General features: G+C 39.5%; 1 protein-coding gene across 2 annotated transcripts in view; it reads left to right on the forward strand.

Moving 5' to 3' along the window:
* The window catches only part of LOC142143432 (cytochrome P450 2K1-like), a 59,875-nt gene that overhangs the window by 5,879 nt on the left and 36,708 nt on the right, over window positions 1-17,288 (forward strand). For both annotated transcript variants that reach the window (XM_075201272.1, XM_075201271.1), the window contains 4 exons: window positions 5,773-5,970; window positions 8,364-8,526; window positions 8,943-9,092; window positions 12,824-12,984. In XM_075201272.1, coding sequence (XP_075057373.1) covers window positions 5,797-5,970; window positions 8,364-8,526; window positions 8,943-9,092; window positions 12,824-12,984 — 648 coding nt within the window. In that variant the 5' untranslated portion in view covers window positions 5,773-5,796. The remainder of the gene's footprint in view (window positions 1-5,772; window positions 5,971-8,363; window positions 8,527-8,942; window positions 9,093-12,823; window positions 12,985-17,288) is intronic.

Below are 17,288 nucleotides of genomic sequence, written 5' to 3' on the forward strand. Positions count from 1 at the left end.
TGAAACATGGGAGAGTTGAGCTGAGCAGGATACAGTAGATACACGGAGGCAGCGGATAGGAATCAGCTGGTGCAGTCACGATGAAACACGGGAGAGTTGAGGTGAGCTGGAAACTGTAGAGCACGGAGGCAGCGGATAGGAATCAGCTGGTGCAGTCAGGATGAAACACGGGAGAGTTGAAGTGAGCTGGAAACTGTAGAGCACGGAGGCAGCGGATAGGAATCAGCTGGTGCAGTCACGATGAAACACGGGAGAGTTGAGGTGAGCTGGAAACTGTAGAGCACGGAGGCAGCGGATAGGAATCAGCTGGTGCAGACACGACGAAACACTGGAGAGTTGAAGTGAGCTGGAAACTGTAGAGCACGGAGACAGCGGATAGGAATCAGCTGGTGCAGTCACGATGAAACACAGGAGAGTTGAAGTGGTCTGGAAACCACAAGGAACAACAGGAATCAGCAGGAGCTGAATACACGAGGAAACACAGGAACACCTTCAGAGGCTCATGGGGAATGAGACTCCAAGATCAGGCAACGAGGTATGGACCTCAGGTGCTTTAAATAGGGAGTGTTGCCTGATCAGCCAATTAACTAAAAGGAACATGTACTGAAGGTTTGAAAGGGCTGCACATGCGCAGACCCTCAGGATGGTGGACGGCCACGGTTCCTAAACACACGGGAAGAAGCACTCACAGTCCGGTGAGTGACACCTTTTCAGTTTGTGACTCTTCACTGGCATTGTCCCCTCTTCCTTTAAACATGCTCTTATCTCCTCCATTCTCAAGAAACTGAATCTAGACTCCACCTCTCTTGCTAACTACCACCCCATTTCACTTCTTCCTGATGCATAAAAACTTCTTGAGCTGGTTGTCTGCAACTACCTCACCAGGTATCTTTCACCCTCCTTGACCCTCTCCAATCTGGCTTCTGCCACCTCCACTCCACTGAAACCGCCCTGGCATGTTATTAATGACCTCCTCTCAGCTAAATACAGGGGTCACTTTTCCTTGCTCATCCTCTTGGACCTCTCTGCTACCTTCGAAAGTATAGACCATTCCCTCCTGTAGCAGACCCTTCTTTTCTACTGCCTCTCTGGCTCGCATGGTTCACCTCATATTTTGCCAACCGCTCTTCTGTTTCCACTCCTGACTCATTCTCACACCTCTCTGCCCTCCCCTTAGTAGTTACTCAGGGCTCTGTTCTTGACCCTCTACTCTTTTCACTGTATATCCCCTCCCTGGGTGATCTCATCTCCTCCTTCAGTCTCCAGTATCACCTTTATGCTGATGACATTCAGCTCTACATCTCTTCTCCTGACATTCCCCCCTTTTCTCTCGCGTATCTGACTGCCTTTCTACCATCTCCTCTTGTTTTCTTCAAATCAACATTGCTAAAACTGAACTCATTATTTTCCCTCCTTCTAAATCTTCTTCTCACCATAATCTCTCCATCACTGTTAACAATACCACCATCTCTTCTGTTCCTCAACTCCATTGCCTGGGTGTCACCCTTGACTCCTTCCTCTCTTTTGCCCCCCACATTCAATCTCTTGTTCAATCCTGTCGCCTCCAACTACATAACATCACCTACATCCAGTCCTTCCTATCTCAGGATGCCACCAAAACCATTATCCACGCAATCATCATTTCCCATCTCCATTACTGTAACCTTCTTCCTACTGGTCTCCCTGGTTTCCACCTTGTCACCCTTCATTTTATACTCAACGATGCTGCGAGACTTCTCTTCCTCTCACAACACTCTTCCTCTGCCCCTCCTCTCTGCCTTGCCTTACACTGGCTCCCTTTCCCCTACAGAATCCTTTCCAAACTCTTATATCCTCACCGACAAGACCATCTCCCACTCCACTGTCCCATACATCTCCATCCTCCACTCCATTCAAACTCACTTCTCCTCCACTCTAATCACCTCATCCCACGCCAGAATTCAAGTATTCTCCCGGGCTGACTCCTTCACTGGAATGACCTCCTTTGCTCTATCCGACTGTACTCTAATCTGTGCACCTTCAAATGGGCACTAAAAACTCATCTGTTCCTTAAAACCTACCAGCCATCCACCTAACCATCTCCATGCTTGTTCTTCCTCACCTCCCTCTTCTCTGTTTGCACTCCTCTTGTGCCTGTTCACCTCCACTTACTCCCTTGTGTGCCTGCAGTCTGTTTACCCTCCCTTTAATATGTAAGCTCTTATTAGCAGGACCCTCTTCTCTCCTTTCTCCATACCATTTCTCCTCCAACTTCACTGTACTTGCTATTCTTGGGGGTTGGGTACGGTATCCCGATGCTGGGGATACCGACATCCAATAGACCTACAAAACAACACCGAAGCCTGTAATGAACGAACTTATTAAAATATACACTTACCTTCTCCCCGACGCAGGACAATCCCGGAGGCGCTTCTCTGTGACTGCTGTCAAATGCGAAGAGGCTGGATGCTGGCACTGCATTGTGACAATTAACGTCGCAATCCCACATGCTGTTGCAGAATGCCAAAAATGACCCAAAATATTTTGGGACACAGACAGCATCGCCTGGATGTCACCGTCATTTTTAAAAGAGCTCTGTAGCACCAAGTTGTTTGTGTGAGCAAAACAGGGAATGTGATGTAATTCTCCCCGCTGTAATGCTCTAACAATATTGCTGGTGTTATCAGAAATCACATATCCTCAGGAGAGTCCAAGCGGGATAAGCCATGTTGCAATGACATCCCTTAGTTTTTTCGAAAAGGTTGTAAGCGGTATGCCTCTTAGTGAAGCCGGTGATACACAGAGTAGCCTGCCTCTGAAAGATCTGACATTGTTTGTTAGATACTGCTGCTGTTCCTGCTGCTGAAGGTGATTCACCAACCCAGTGGGCTGTCACAGTCATATTATATCTACTTTGGCCAGTTGCGCTTGTCCACATATCTGGTTAAGTGTGCAGTGGGCAGAATGGCATTTTGTAGCAAAATAATTGTGTTTTTTGTAACCTCCTGGTACAGGTGATGAATTGCTTGTCTACTAAAATGGTGTTGAGATGAAATTTAGTAACAGGAACATAGGACCTCAATTAACTGTCTAAAACCTGCTGTATAAATGGTGGAGTTTGGGAACAGATTTAATGCTAGCATAGTCACCATGTCGCCTATGCGACTGGATGACACCAGTCATACTTTCTTCCTCTTGCAAAGGATTGTTTAACAGTCATCATCATCATCATCATCAGCTATTTATACAGTGCCACTAATTCCGCAGCGCTGTACAGAGAACTCACTCAGTCCCAGCCCAATTTGAACTTACAGTCTCAATACCCTAACACACACACACACAGACAGAGAGAATATGGTGAATTTGATGGCAGGCAATTAGCCCACCAGTATGTTTTTTGGAGTGTGGGAGGAAACCGGAGCACCCGGAGGAAACCCACGCATTCTTCTGAGGAATCCTGGTTTGGGGACCAATCATCTAGCCTTAGCAATTTGGATGCAGGACTAACTCCAAACACTAGAGACTATATTGATGTTAAAGCAGTTGGTGGTGTAGATTGCAGGTGCTGGGATGTAGCTGAGATAAGGGAGCTAGCTGATGCTGGACTGCTTGTTGGTATTTTTTAGTATACATTTCTGATTTTCCCAAGAGTTTGCCATGAACTCGCTTCAAATAAGGTAACATGGATGAGGTTCCTAGATGGTTAAGGTCCCTACCTCTACTGACTGTGGCTTTACAAACGCTACAAATGGCTAGACAACTGTTGTCAGGATTTGGGTAAAAATAATTACACACATACATGGTGGATTTTTTAGTCTTCATCATCATCATCATCATCATTTATTTATATAGCGCCACTAATTCCGCAGCGCTGTACAGATAACTCATTCACATCAGTCCCTGCCCCATTGGAGCTTACAGTCTAAATTTCCTAATATATACACACTCACACAGACAAACAGAAAGGGAGACACTAGGGTCAATTTTGATAGCAGCCAAATAACCTACCAGTATGGGTTTTTTGGAGTGTGGGAGGAAACCGGAGCACCCGGAGGAAACCCATGCAAACACAGGGAGAACATACAAACTCCACACAGATAAGGCCATGGTCGGGAATTGAACTCATGACCCCAGTGCTGTGAGGCAGAAGTGCTAACCACTAGGCCACTGTGCTGCCCTAGTCTTATACCCAGGCATGACAATGGCCTTCTTCTTATCACTGGCGAGAACTGCTTCATTGGTGCAGGACTTGCCACGGTAGAGTTCATTGACAGCACTGTTAGCTTAGCTGCCTTAAGCCCATTGTTAGCATGTTTTGTGGGGGCCCAAACAAACCAAGCACTTCAGCCACAAAAGTGGCACTGCTTGTCACTGAAGTGCTTGCTTGTTAAATTGTACCTGCTACCCCTCCTGTTTCTGTGTGAGTTTGTTAAACCTTTTGAACATATAGGTGGGAGGTCCAAAGGAAAATTCATCTTGCACTACTTTTCTTTTCTGCCACTGCTGTGTGGCAATGTTTCCCAGATGTGCTATGAACTGCCGTGTGTTTCTGTCGTTGCTCTGTGACTTAGCATCCAGCCAGCTCGCTGTAGTCTTTGTCCGAAAGTGTATGAAAATAGTATTGTGAGGTGCTCAAAATTGACTGGAAATTAGTATTATTGAGGTTAATATTAATGTAGGAACAAAAAAAGAATAAAATTGTGTGATTTTAGCATATTTTAGCAATTTTTCAAAAAAAGTGCAGATCCAAAATCAAAACCAAAAACCAAAACACGCGAGGGTGGTTTTGCCAAAACCAAAACCAAAATACGAAGTTAATCCAGATCCAAAACCAAAGCCAAAACACGGGGGTCTGTGAGCATCTCTACTATTTACAGCTTCACAGGAGTATTGATTAAGACATAATACATTTACTGTGCTTTGTATTTTTGTGAGCGAGCACTTACTATTTCTAATAAATTGCAATATATGCTAAGCAGATCATGTCTGTGGAAATGCCGTGATATATGACACGGGTTAGCTGTGCAGCAGTGCAAGTAAGTTAGCAGAGTTAGTGTACAAAATGAATTGCAGGAACAGGGTTCTTAGAGAAATGCAGGTGTTCAGACAGTAAGGGGTCAAAACAAAAGAGGGGCCAGTTGTAAACAGTAATGCACAGGGAGATATCTGTAAACCAATAGTTATAAGAAAATTAAGTTAATTGAACTGAAGTAATTCTCAGTAGGAGAGTGCTGTATGAGTATTCACTATAATAGGCCATTATGATAAAAAAGAATCATTATGTAGCTTTACTTATCTTCTTAAATCAAACACACTACACAGCAATTAGTCAATAGATTCTCTTCCAGATATAACTTTTTGTGCCAAGTGAGTCAGCCGCAATTTAATGTTAAACATGTGAATGACAGGATTATTTTTATCGCTTATTTATGAAAATTCGCAAGGAGTCCATAACCCCATGCATAGAGGGATTGAATTTCAAGGGTCTGCCTTATGTCCCTGATGTGTACTAACAATCTTTTTTGGGTCCAACACTCTTTACTATAAGACATATTATTACAAACTTTGAACCTCTGTAAGGTTAGATCTTAAATCCAGTAGAATCTGACACTATATAATAATTTTACTTAAATTGAGACCCATCCACAGGGGCCAGTCTTACTGCTTCCTCCTCTCTGGTGGTCTCCTGTAGGATGACAGAAGAAATATATGTGACTATTGCTTGTACTGTATATGTATGATAACTATTTTAGTTTTCAAATAAAATGCCTATCCTTTGTCTTTCCTCGCTAGATTTTACAGAAGACATTTTATACCATGGACCCTTTCACAATTATTCTGTCCGCTGCAGTCATCCTATTTTTGGCCTATGTTTTTAACAATCGGAAACAACACAATTATAAGAATTTCCCCCCAGGACCAAAGCCTTTACCAATTATTGGAAATATACACATGATTAACATGTCAAAACCTCATAAAACATATATAGAGGTAATACAGTATGTCTGCTAAAACACCACCAAAGCGTTTATGCCTAATATTAAAATAAATATGATTTTTTTTTTATTAGACCAGAAAGAACTACAAGGTAATTTAAATGAGAATATGTCCAAGTGGATATATTAATTTTCCCATATTATTTATAGTAGAAAAAAATTGCAAGAAATTTGCACAAATTTGCTAAATTGAACATCAGCTTGTAAAGAACTACTTTAGTTGTGCAGGAGGGTGCAAATGCAGAATGGTAGTTTACACTTAGCTATGTTACTTTTAATCCTGTAAGAAAAAGAAAAGTACTGCTAGTTTTTTTGCATCAATAGTGCAATCTCTTGTTTCCACAACTAGATTGATGTTATTCCATATGGCAATGTTATACTCGCCATTCTTGACTGTCAAGAAATGATACCTCAACATCTGTAGCTTGATACATATATATTTATATATATATATATTACAACAGAGAAGAGAAGCAAAACACAGTGTATCAAAAAATAAAACCATCTATTGTTTTCCAAACATGAATAGTGTGCCCTCGTACCAAGTGGTAAAATCAATAATAGCTTAACTGGTGAATCATAGTGTAGTGCGTCTCAATAGGCACTTATATAATACCAAAATACAGGCGTACCGTATTAAAAAATAAATAAATAGCTTATAAAAATCCAAATGCAGGTAAACGATTCCTTTTAATACAAATTATATATCAAATGCCTGTACATTAGATTAAAATGCTAAAAGCTTATCTGTGCTCCTCCAAGATGTTAAACTCCCGTCAAGGATAATCTCATAAGATATGGAGGTCCAGCAGAAAGCTGACTACCTCGACGCGTTTTTTTCCCAGAGACTTTTTCAGGAGGTTGATGTAAAAGCAGTTCTCCAAGAGTAGTATAAATAATTCCAAATTCCAATAACAAAACAGATCTAATTATCCCCCAAAACGCCCAGCGTCCGTCTAATACATCTAACATACTTCTGCTCTTATACTTTCGCTGACGTCATATGCGGTTCTCGGAGAAGAGATATGGAAGAATATAAGGATTTCGATATGCTATTTATGTATTTTTAATATGGTGCACTTGTATTTTGGTATTATACAAGTGTCTATTGAGACGCACTACACTATATATATATATATATATATATCTATAATATAAATGCTTAGTGGCGTGTGTTAGTCTGTCTGTGCGTGCGTGTGTGTGTGTGGAAAAAATAAAACCAAGCTGCAGCGCCACCTGCTGGGCACAGTTATACACTGACCTACTAAATTCTTAGTGTGTGTGTAAAAAAAAATTCAGAAAGGGCTGAAATTTGGTATACTAAGATGTTTTTAATTTGTTAATTTAATTTATTAATTGTTAAAAGTGTTTCTAAAGATTTAAAATATATATATATATTTCTTGAAGGAGAAGTGACAGTTGGGAGTGGTTGGTGGTTGCCGGGGGTGACAGTGGGGAGTGGTTGGTGGTTGCCGGGGGTGACAAAGTGAGAGGAGTGTGATACTCAGGACCGCTGAGAGAGATCCCTGTGTCTGGATAGACATCTGGATAGATGTGGCAATGAAAATGAAGGGTGAGGTGATGGAGAAGAATGATGAGGTGGTGACGTGGACAAAACCACGTTAAAAAAGGGCGCTTACGTTGGGAAGTAACGCTCTTCCCCTGAGGAGGCCTGGGCTATGGCCCAAATGCATGACAAGAACCTTTTTAACACCTTAAGTAGCTTGATTTGACTAGAATGCATGAGTATCATGCACAGATTAACTTGTGTATATATATATATATATATATATATATATATATATATATATATATTATTCCTTTATGAGTTTTAGTTCATTAAACTCCTGGAAGTCACATTTGTGGAAAGTAAGAAGATTCAACTTTCAAGTTACCCTGAAGGGATTACATTCACCAGAATAGCTGCTATTGATTTTATCACTTGGTATGAGGCCACACTATTCATGTTTGGAAACAATAAATGGTTTTACTATTTGATACACTATGTGTGTCGCTTCTCTTCCCTGTTTTATTGTTTAGGTTTTGAGCACTTGTAAATAAGTGCTAAGTTTGAGGAGCTGCCTAATGTATATGATACCATACAGTATTACACAGATTCACAGATTTGTGTCTGTGTACAATTTGGAGTTCTTTGGATTCACATTTAACCGAGCGCCTTTATAGCTTAATGGCACACACGCACACACACACACATATATATATATATATATATATATATATATATATATATATATTTATATTATTTTATTATTTTCCTGGCAATACAATATTATGGGTTCCAGTTATGAGACATTATTAATTTGCTGGCATAACTTAATTTTATTTCTGTTTATAGTGCAAATTATTTCTCCTTTTGTCTATTTACAGATGTCTAAGAAGTACGGCACAGTATTTAGCATCCAGTTTGGCATGACAAAGATAGTTGTCCTATGTGGTTATGATACTATTAAAGATGCTCTTATCAACTATGCTGAGGAATTTTCTGATAGACCTCGCATTCCGGTGTTTGATAAATTCCGAAAGAGCAATGGTAACTGTGTTTAGTTTCTTTAAAGAATTTATAAATATAATACAACTTAAGTATGTTTTATAGGTTGCAAAATTGAAAATAAATCTGTTGGCTTATCTGTATTATATGCAAAATATTTGCCTCATTCTGCGTTATGAAGCTAAATTTTGCATGTTTTACCAGCGAATATGACCTTAAGTGTTGCCAGTCCTACGCCAAACATACCACACAGGTTTATTAACTGACCGCCTGTATTCAGGCTCTAAATTCTTTCAAATATTAATTTACAAAGAATATTCCCTACATGTAACGTGTTCAGGTACATAAACAGTGGGATATGAGAAGATTTAGGCTATGAGAAGCTCATGGGAGGCATGTATTATTTTTTGGTTGTTGTTTTTGCAGAACTAATGTGTACTTTTAATAATTCTGTTTAGGTGTTGTCTTTTCTAATGGTGAGAACTGGAAAGCGATGAGACGATTTACTCTTTCAACATTGCGAGATTATGGAATGGGGAAGAAGACTATAGAAAACAAGATTATTGAAGAGGCTGAACATTTAACACAGACATTTAAATCATATGGAGGTGAGTTGTTACTCTATAATTTTCACAATAGCAGGGATTAAACATCACTATCATTTGTTAGTGTTATTACATACATACTCTATTCCCAGCTATTTGTGTTATTCTCTGCTTGATCTAATCTCCTTCGTATTCTGCATTTTCTGTAATTATTCAATGTGCTGGTAAAATAAAGTTTGAGTAGGCTTTATTGCACAATGAATTTCAACATTCCACAGCTATAACCATTGTTTATCAATGGAAAAGTGTGATACCATCAATTCGATAAATTTGTGATGAGCAATGTCAAATTATGCAACAAGGGCTGCTCTATCTGTTAATACAATAAAGAGTGCATTTAGATGTCCTACTATACATTGTAATTATACATGTCTTAAGATAAATACACCAGGCTTCATTCTGCTTTATGTTAACTGCTTATTTCACTGCTATTTACAGTCCCTCACCAAATATTCCATAACCGAACTCCCTTTGTGTCTCACTTTCATATACAATTCCAAATTTGCCAAAGACTAAGACATAAAATTAAAAAATAAATAAATCCATTTTAGAATCCTGAACACATTTTTCTTCATATAAATGCTAAAGATCTAAAATACTACATGTAAAATTCAGTGTGGAATACATTCATATAATAATGTTAACCTTCCTGCACCATCCAGTTGCAATGTTACTGATGTGCCATGTAAAGAGAGATGTGTAGGAAATGAAGGTTGTACGTTGATTTCAGTTAGAAATTGATGCACTTTTGATTAAATATTGCCCTATCTCCCACATAATGTTCTCACAAATACAAAACTGTGAATGCAGTGGGGTCATTCCATGTCAGTTCAACCAGGGTTGTCCACCACCCATCTCAGATTTCTACGAATTTTTTTTAGTTAAGAGAGGATGTCAAAACAACTATTTCTGCCAAATATCTTGACTGTCTGACAATTAGTTGATTAAATATTGATTTTTCAATTTATTAAATAATTTACTAATCGCGGATTCTTTATCCAGTTTATTTAAAGTATTATGGGTTTTTATTAAGGAATCAATGCAAAATTTTGACCCCTAAGGTAACTCTTCTTCCCGAGTCCAAAAATCCAAACCAAGGACCTGATTCATTAAGGATCTTAAATGAAGAGGATTCTTATTTCAGTCTCCTGGACAAAACCATGTTGTTTTGATGAGTGTTCTGTTTTGCACATAAGTTAAATACTGGCTGTTTTTTCATGTAGCACACAAATACTTGATAGCTTATTTGTACACTGAAATTTAAAGTTGATATTTGTGTGCTACATGAAAAAACAGGCAGTATTTAACTTATGTGCAAAACAGAACACTCATTTGCACCCCTTGCAATATAACATGGTTTTGTCCAGGAGACTGAAATAAGAATCCTCTTCATTTAAGATCCTTAATGAATCAGGCCCCAAATTACTTTATCTGCCTCATGTTTTGCGTTACGGCAAAAACGCACATATAATTGAAAACGCTAGATTCAATTGACATTAGGGATTCCCATTTTTTGGGGGGTGTTTAAAAAGGATATAAATTACTACCACACAAAAAAATCAGCCGGGTACTCTTTCATAGTGGAGAAAAAAAATAATGAAGTTGATGCTCGATTACTGCTGTACAGCATACATAATTTGCACATTGTTAAAAGCCATACCAAAAAAGTGAACTAAACTGAGGCAATGGGATAAAACTCCCATACACGAAATGAAACAAACAGAAACTGAGGGGAAGGGGATTCCCTTTAGAAAGACCAAAACTGAAACTTTCCAGAGAAAGAGAGAGGGAGACACAGAAAGAGTCAATCATGGCAGCTTCTCATTTGGTAGTCTTTTAAATCAGTAAATCAGTAAATATTTTGAAGATCTACTGAAATACTTTCTCAGTTGAGCTGCTGGGCCCAATGAGTTCTCCGAGGCCTCCTTGTTGGCGGCAGCAGCCACCACAACTTCTGCCAAGTTTGGGAAAAATTGCCCTGGCTCTGTATCCAGCAGGGAGTATGATAATAATCACATAGGTGCTCATGTAGCACAAAAGTGAAAACCTTTTCCTGAACCAGAACAGGAAATAAAATTGGTTAATGTATATGGTGAAAGTCCACCCAGTTTGCCAGCAACTGACTGTCTTTAAAATTCTACTGTATACAGCAAAAATAGTTGAACAGAAATGCCAGTCACCAATGTCTGTTTAATATTGCCTTGCAGTAACCAGGTAGACTTTACCCACTAGCAGCTACAATTGTTATTTCTTTACCTTATTTATCAATTGTTTTCCCACACCTCTTAAATTTCAAACTCATTTACACCTAATCATATTACCTTCTGTTTATACCATTGTATGTAATTTGTTGGAATTATGATCCCCTAACTGTACATCATAATGTATTTACACTACATAAAAAAAGAATAATAATATAAGAGAAAGAGCCATGGAATACCTAAATGTGGACATACAGTAGCTATGGATAGTTAGGTGGTTGATCCTCATAGAAAGGTCCATACTAAATAATGTTCTCAGCTGGAGCAGTCAAACTCTGTGCTCTGGCGATCAACTGAGTCCGATCAAGAAAAAGCACTTGTCATAGCACTTACCAAGTGAAAAGTCAAAATATGAGGGTTTATGTGTGATAGTTATGACAAGTCACTGACAAAAGCCCTTAACACTGACCAAGAGCCATTTTTCATGAACAACCACACAATTTCAAGGTACAAATACCATTAAGAAAAGTGTAGTACAAAGTAGTTAAATCTGAAAATCAGACAACAGATAAATCTAACTAAGAACAAGAGTCCTTAGTAAGGACATGACCCAACATACCAGCCAGGACCAAATCGGATGCCACAGAGCTGACGAGGAGACACAGGAAGATGCTGAATACATGCAAGGGGAGGTAGAGTGCACAGGGGGGTGCCTGTCCACCCGAGCCCACCTACCACATCAGAAAGGCAGGAGGAGCAGCACAGAAGGGTGCGGAATGGCACGGCATGGAATGAAGCAATATCCCAAGCTGTTCTAACGTTCCTCCACTGAGCCCAGCCCGAGACCTGGAGACATGGCTGCTCGCCCTCTCAGGAGGAGAGGAGTGGCTGCAATGATGGTCAGCTAAAGCATTGGTGGGCGGGGTTGAGCCAGGGCATATGGAGGTGCCACTAGGGCTGTCCATAAGGCAACTGGAGAACTAGGTAAACACAGAAATGTGGTGAATGTGGTGAGGCTTGTGGGGGGGGGCAGATTAACGGAGGTCACAACTGGCCAAGAAAATCGGGCGGGGGGGGAGCACACCAAGGCGCAAGGAGAACGGAGGAACAGAAAAGAGAAAGCAAAGAGATCAAGGAAAGCAGAAACCAGGGAACAGGAATAGGAATGAGCAAAGTAGGAGGGGAAAGAAAACCGAGAATTAGCAGTAGGACAGGCAGTTGGAGGAAGAGTGAACACTTATCCTTGCAACTTTTCCTCAATCCTAACATCAGAACCTTATCAATCAATGTGTTTTATAGCCTGCCTTAAGCCTTCCCATAGTGACACCACCAATGGGCGTACCCAACTCCCCTACCTGCTCCTTACTAGTTATGCAACACAAGCTAAACTAGTTATGAGCACAAACTTCTGCTTTTAATTTGGGTTAAATTCATCCCATAGATAGATAGATAGATAGATAGATAGATAGATAGATAGATAGATAGATAGATATTTCATATTGCTGATGACTTTCATTTTTTTTTCCATTTTAGGAAAATCCTTTAATAATTTGACCATTGTTACTGCTGCTGTAGCCAATATAATTGTGTCCATACTACTCAATCATAGATTTGAATATGATGAGCCGATCATTCTGCAACTGATGAGTTCAATTAATGAAAATATAAGATTCATGGGAAGACCTATGGTCAGGGTAAGTTAATCTCCTATTACTGTTTCAAAGCTTTGTGTTTTTACCTTTTTTACTTTTACTTTCCTGTGACAAATAATCTGGGGCATAGCTAGATGTTTGTGGGCCCCACAGCAATAATTTTAAAGGGCTGCCGTGGTGAACAACTCAGATATACATGAGGCTTTGACAGGAAAGCACCCCCCACTCCCTCTCAACTGCATCGCTTGCATCTACGGTGTTAGCAAATATTCTATGTATACAAAGATTAATCATTAAAGTAATTTTATAATCAGCCAGCCCTCACCTTACCACAATTGAAGGGTGAGATTCTGAAGGGTGATGTCACGGGCACAAGGAGTTTTACCCAGAATTCACCAGGTGGAATTTTACTCTACCAGAGGCGCGGAGTCTAACACAGTGGCTGGTCTTCTCCAGGAACTCCCGCAAGGGAGTATGGTTTTAGCGGCTGCCACTGTGCAGGTCGCGGCCCTCTGGGAAGTGTGGTGAATATACGGAACTGTACAATTGAATAGGAAAGGGAATGTCAATGATATAAATGCAGAGTCTCTGAACAATGAAAACAATGGTAACACGGGAGACTGATGAGCAGTAATAAAAGGAGTAGAAAGTTCCAAAGTGCATTAGCACACAGGTAGCATACAGCAGACTAACATATGACAACTGGATAAAGTCTATGGAAGGACAAATCAATAATGCAACAGGAGAGTCAGCGACTCGCAGCTATACTTCAGAGGCACTATAGGCTTTAGTCCTAATAACAGGTACCATGCGACATAGTAGGGTAAGCTGCTCCTGACATATGTTCCCGTTGGTAGATGTAAAGACTTATGTAGATGCTGGTATAATACTAGATAGCGTGAAGTGGTCTGCGGCTAGCAAGTTGTACCACTGATATGGAGAGAAGACTTGTCCAGGTGCAGTTATGTTATCAGGTAGCGTAGAGTGGTCTGCGAGTAGCAAGTTGTACCACTGATATGGAGAGACGACTTGTCCAGGTGCAGGTATGTTATCAGGTAGCGTAGTGTGGTCTGCGACTAGCAAGTTGTAACACTGTATGGAGAGAAGGCTTGTCCAGGTGTAGGTATGTAACAAGGTAGCGTGGAGTGGTCTGCGGCTGGCAAGTTGTACCATGATATGGAGAGAAGGCTTGTCCAGGTGCAGGTATGTTCCACAGCAAACAGAGAGCACGAGTAGAAACCGGAAACACCTCGGAGTCACAAGGGAATGAGAACCAAAGAACAGACAACGGTAATAGAGTAACAGGTGCCTTAAGTAGTGAGAGGTGATTGATTGACCAATGAGACTATGAGCAAGGTTTTAACAGTTTGTGGTTTCTGCACATGCGCAGTTCTTGGTCAAGATGGCGCCGAACAGGCGCCGGCAAGAGAGAGAGAGACCCATGTCCCAAACTAGAGGCACTAACCTTCCGGTGAGTGACAGGTGATGTACAAAGAATATCCTTCAGGCATTAACCAAAGAGACACAGTATTGAAAAACACAAACCTGCCTGGAAAAAAACACTTTTTTCAGGACGATTTAACATCAACACAGAATTTTTTTTAATTAAATTTTATTAAACATTTATTGAACAAACTGTGGACACTTTTCCAGATACCATGTTTGCATCCAGTTATATTCCATTAAATATGGGCATACTTCTTCGCCTGATATTTTGCAATGACTTGGTCTGTGGCAGTGCTGTTTAGATTACATTTTTTAAATTAGAGGGCAAAGGAGTGTACATTCATTTTCTTTAATATATCACTCTGTTAAGATGTCAAATTTCCTCCACAATGTGGTCATTTGCTTTGCTGATTTCAACAATTTTTTGGTACACAACTACCTGCTAGCAAAAAACATTAACTAGTTGACCGTTATAACTAAATTACATCTATGGAGACATTTAATAATATACCATATGAGCTATATAAGAGGATAAGTGGGAGGTCCATACACTCATCATGAATATGGCTATAAAAAGTGTTCAAATACTGTGAAAAAAAACTATTTATGGTTAATATATATAACATATCATGTGCTGCAAAGATATAAAAAAATATTTACATATATCAAGAAGAAATACTTGGGGGGATATATAGCAATCAGACAAATGGAATAGCCATTTCCATAAATTTATATTAATTGACAATAATCAAATCAGGATTCAGTGGTGGAACTATCATGGGTGCAGGGGTGCGGCCACTATTTAGCCCAGAGGTAAGGGGTGTTTGGAAAACACAAGCAGCCTTCTGGTCGCCCACATCAGCCCCCAAGGCAACCACTTTGCTCTGAAAAGTTTTCTTCTCAGCGAGGATGCGTATGCTCAGAAGACGTCCCCTCTCTACTCTTCTCAGAGCTGAGTGGGGGCTCAGGAGGATACATCGGCATCACTGGGCCCCTAACAAAACTTTGGAGCTCTGCCCCTGCCAGGATTTAATATTCCTGCACCTCTTGGCCTTTTCTTTTACTCTTCCCTATAATAACCTCTTTGTTGCTTTAACTCCTTATGGTGAAAGCCCCCACAGCATATTCCCTTTTAAAATTAAGTAAGCAGAGATTTTAAAACTAATTTAGCCTAATTCAAATGGTAATATTAGGAAAATAGTAAAGTATTACATTTTTACCTAATTAAAATCATATTGCTTATTACGTCAACTTGCTGGATTAACTCTTGAATTATGGCTTCTGACAGAGATTGCCTAAATTTTGAAATATATATTTGCTACAGTATGATTCTGGTATGTTCAATTATTTTTAACTGGATATAGATGTAGCTACAGAGTGACAGTCTTTACTTACCTATTGTGTTTCTTTATATTAAGGTGCCATTTTTGGACAGATCCTATTTGAAGTCATTATTCTAGTAGGTTTAGTAATCAGCATAATTTTTGTAATTAGGTAATATTAGCTAGATGGAAGTTAAACTTATTTGAGTTATATTTTATTATTGAAAATACCACAATGATGTACAAAGCAAGGTTGGTACGAGAATTTGTGAAGAGTGCTATGGGAGGGAAATTAGAGAAAAATAAAATATAAAAATAAGAACTATAAATAATAAAAAAGCAAAGGTGTACTATGAGAGCTCACTGGAGAAGCTATATGTTGCAAAATGCATTTGAAGAAACTGCAGTACTGCAAAGTTTGTACCATATACCTTCTTCTGCATATCATAGTGCAAACTTTATAGTGGTACAATTGGTCCAAATGAATCTCTCCAGAAAAGATTTATTCACACATTTTGCTTTTTTATTAACTATTCTTCTTTTATATTTATCATTTTTATTTTTATCTATTTACCGTACATTACATTAGTTATTCATTTCCACCACCTGCTATCTTTTCACTCTAGTCGAGAGAGTAAAGGATCTTTGGGGACTGTGAGGTTAATTTTCTTTATTTAAAACATACCTGTCGCTACACATATTAACAACTACAATGCATGAGGATTCAGCCTAAAGATTCACTAGTAACCCTTGCATTACTGATGCAGAAATTGATAGGTTGTTCCTAGTGAATTGCTAACATGCATAATCTAAATAACTGTTTCAAACAGCACTTTAAACCAATCTATTATCAAGCTCTGAATATATGAATTTTATTAGGCAATATCACTACATAATAACTTTATACATTTTGTTATATATTTGATTTGCATTTAGTTCATTATTTGCTTATATACAGGAAGGGCAACATTCTATTATACCATAATGATTAGAAGGGTATGTTTCAACATGTTGAATCTATTTCACTTTTAAAATGCTATCATGCATATTCTAAATAATAAAATGTGTGTTATAATTAGAGATGGGCGGGTCCGGTTCTCCGAGAACCGAACCCACCCGAACTTTGGGTATCCGAGTACCGAGCTGAGCAGCTCGGTACTCTCCCGCCCATTCCGAATCCAAATCGAGGCCGAACGTCATTGTGACGTCGTCGGATCTCGGGACTCGGTTCTCGCGATACTTCAACTTTATAAATACACGCCTCCACAGCAATCCATCGCCATTTGACAGAGGGAGAGAGCAGGGTGTAGTCATAGGCTAATTAGAGCAGGGACAGAGAATACAATATTGTTCTTGCAATTGCTCTAACCAAAATCGCTAGTGCAGAGAGGAGGATAGAGGTTTATTATTTTTTCTTCATATTTGGCACTCCCCAGCGCTTTTGGGGTGTCCCCCATAATTGTGCATTAATATTTCTGGCTGTCAAAAGTCATATCTGTCAGCAGTATCTACTAAATAATTTGTAGCACTCCTCAGTGTTTTTGGGGTGTCCTCCCTAATTGTGCATTAATATTTCTG

The sequence above is a fragment of the Mixophyes fleayi genome, chromosome 3 (assembly GCF_038048845.1).
Source record: "Mixophyes fleayi isolate aMixFle1 chromosome 3, aMixFle1.hap1, whole genome shotgun sequence".
Classification (NCBI taxonomy): domain Eukaryota; kingdom Metazoa; phylum Chordata; class Amphibia; order Anura; family Limnodynastidae; genus Mixophyes; species Mixophyes fleayi.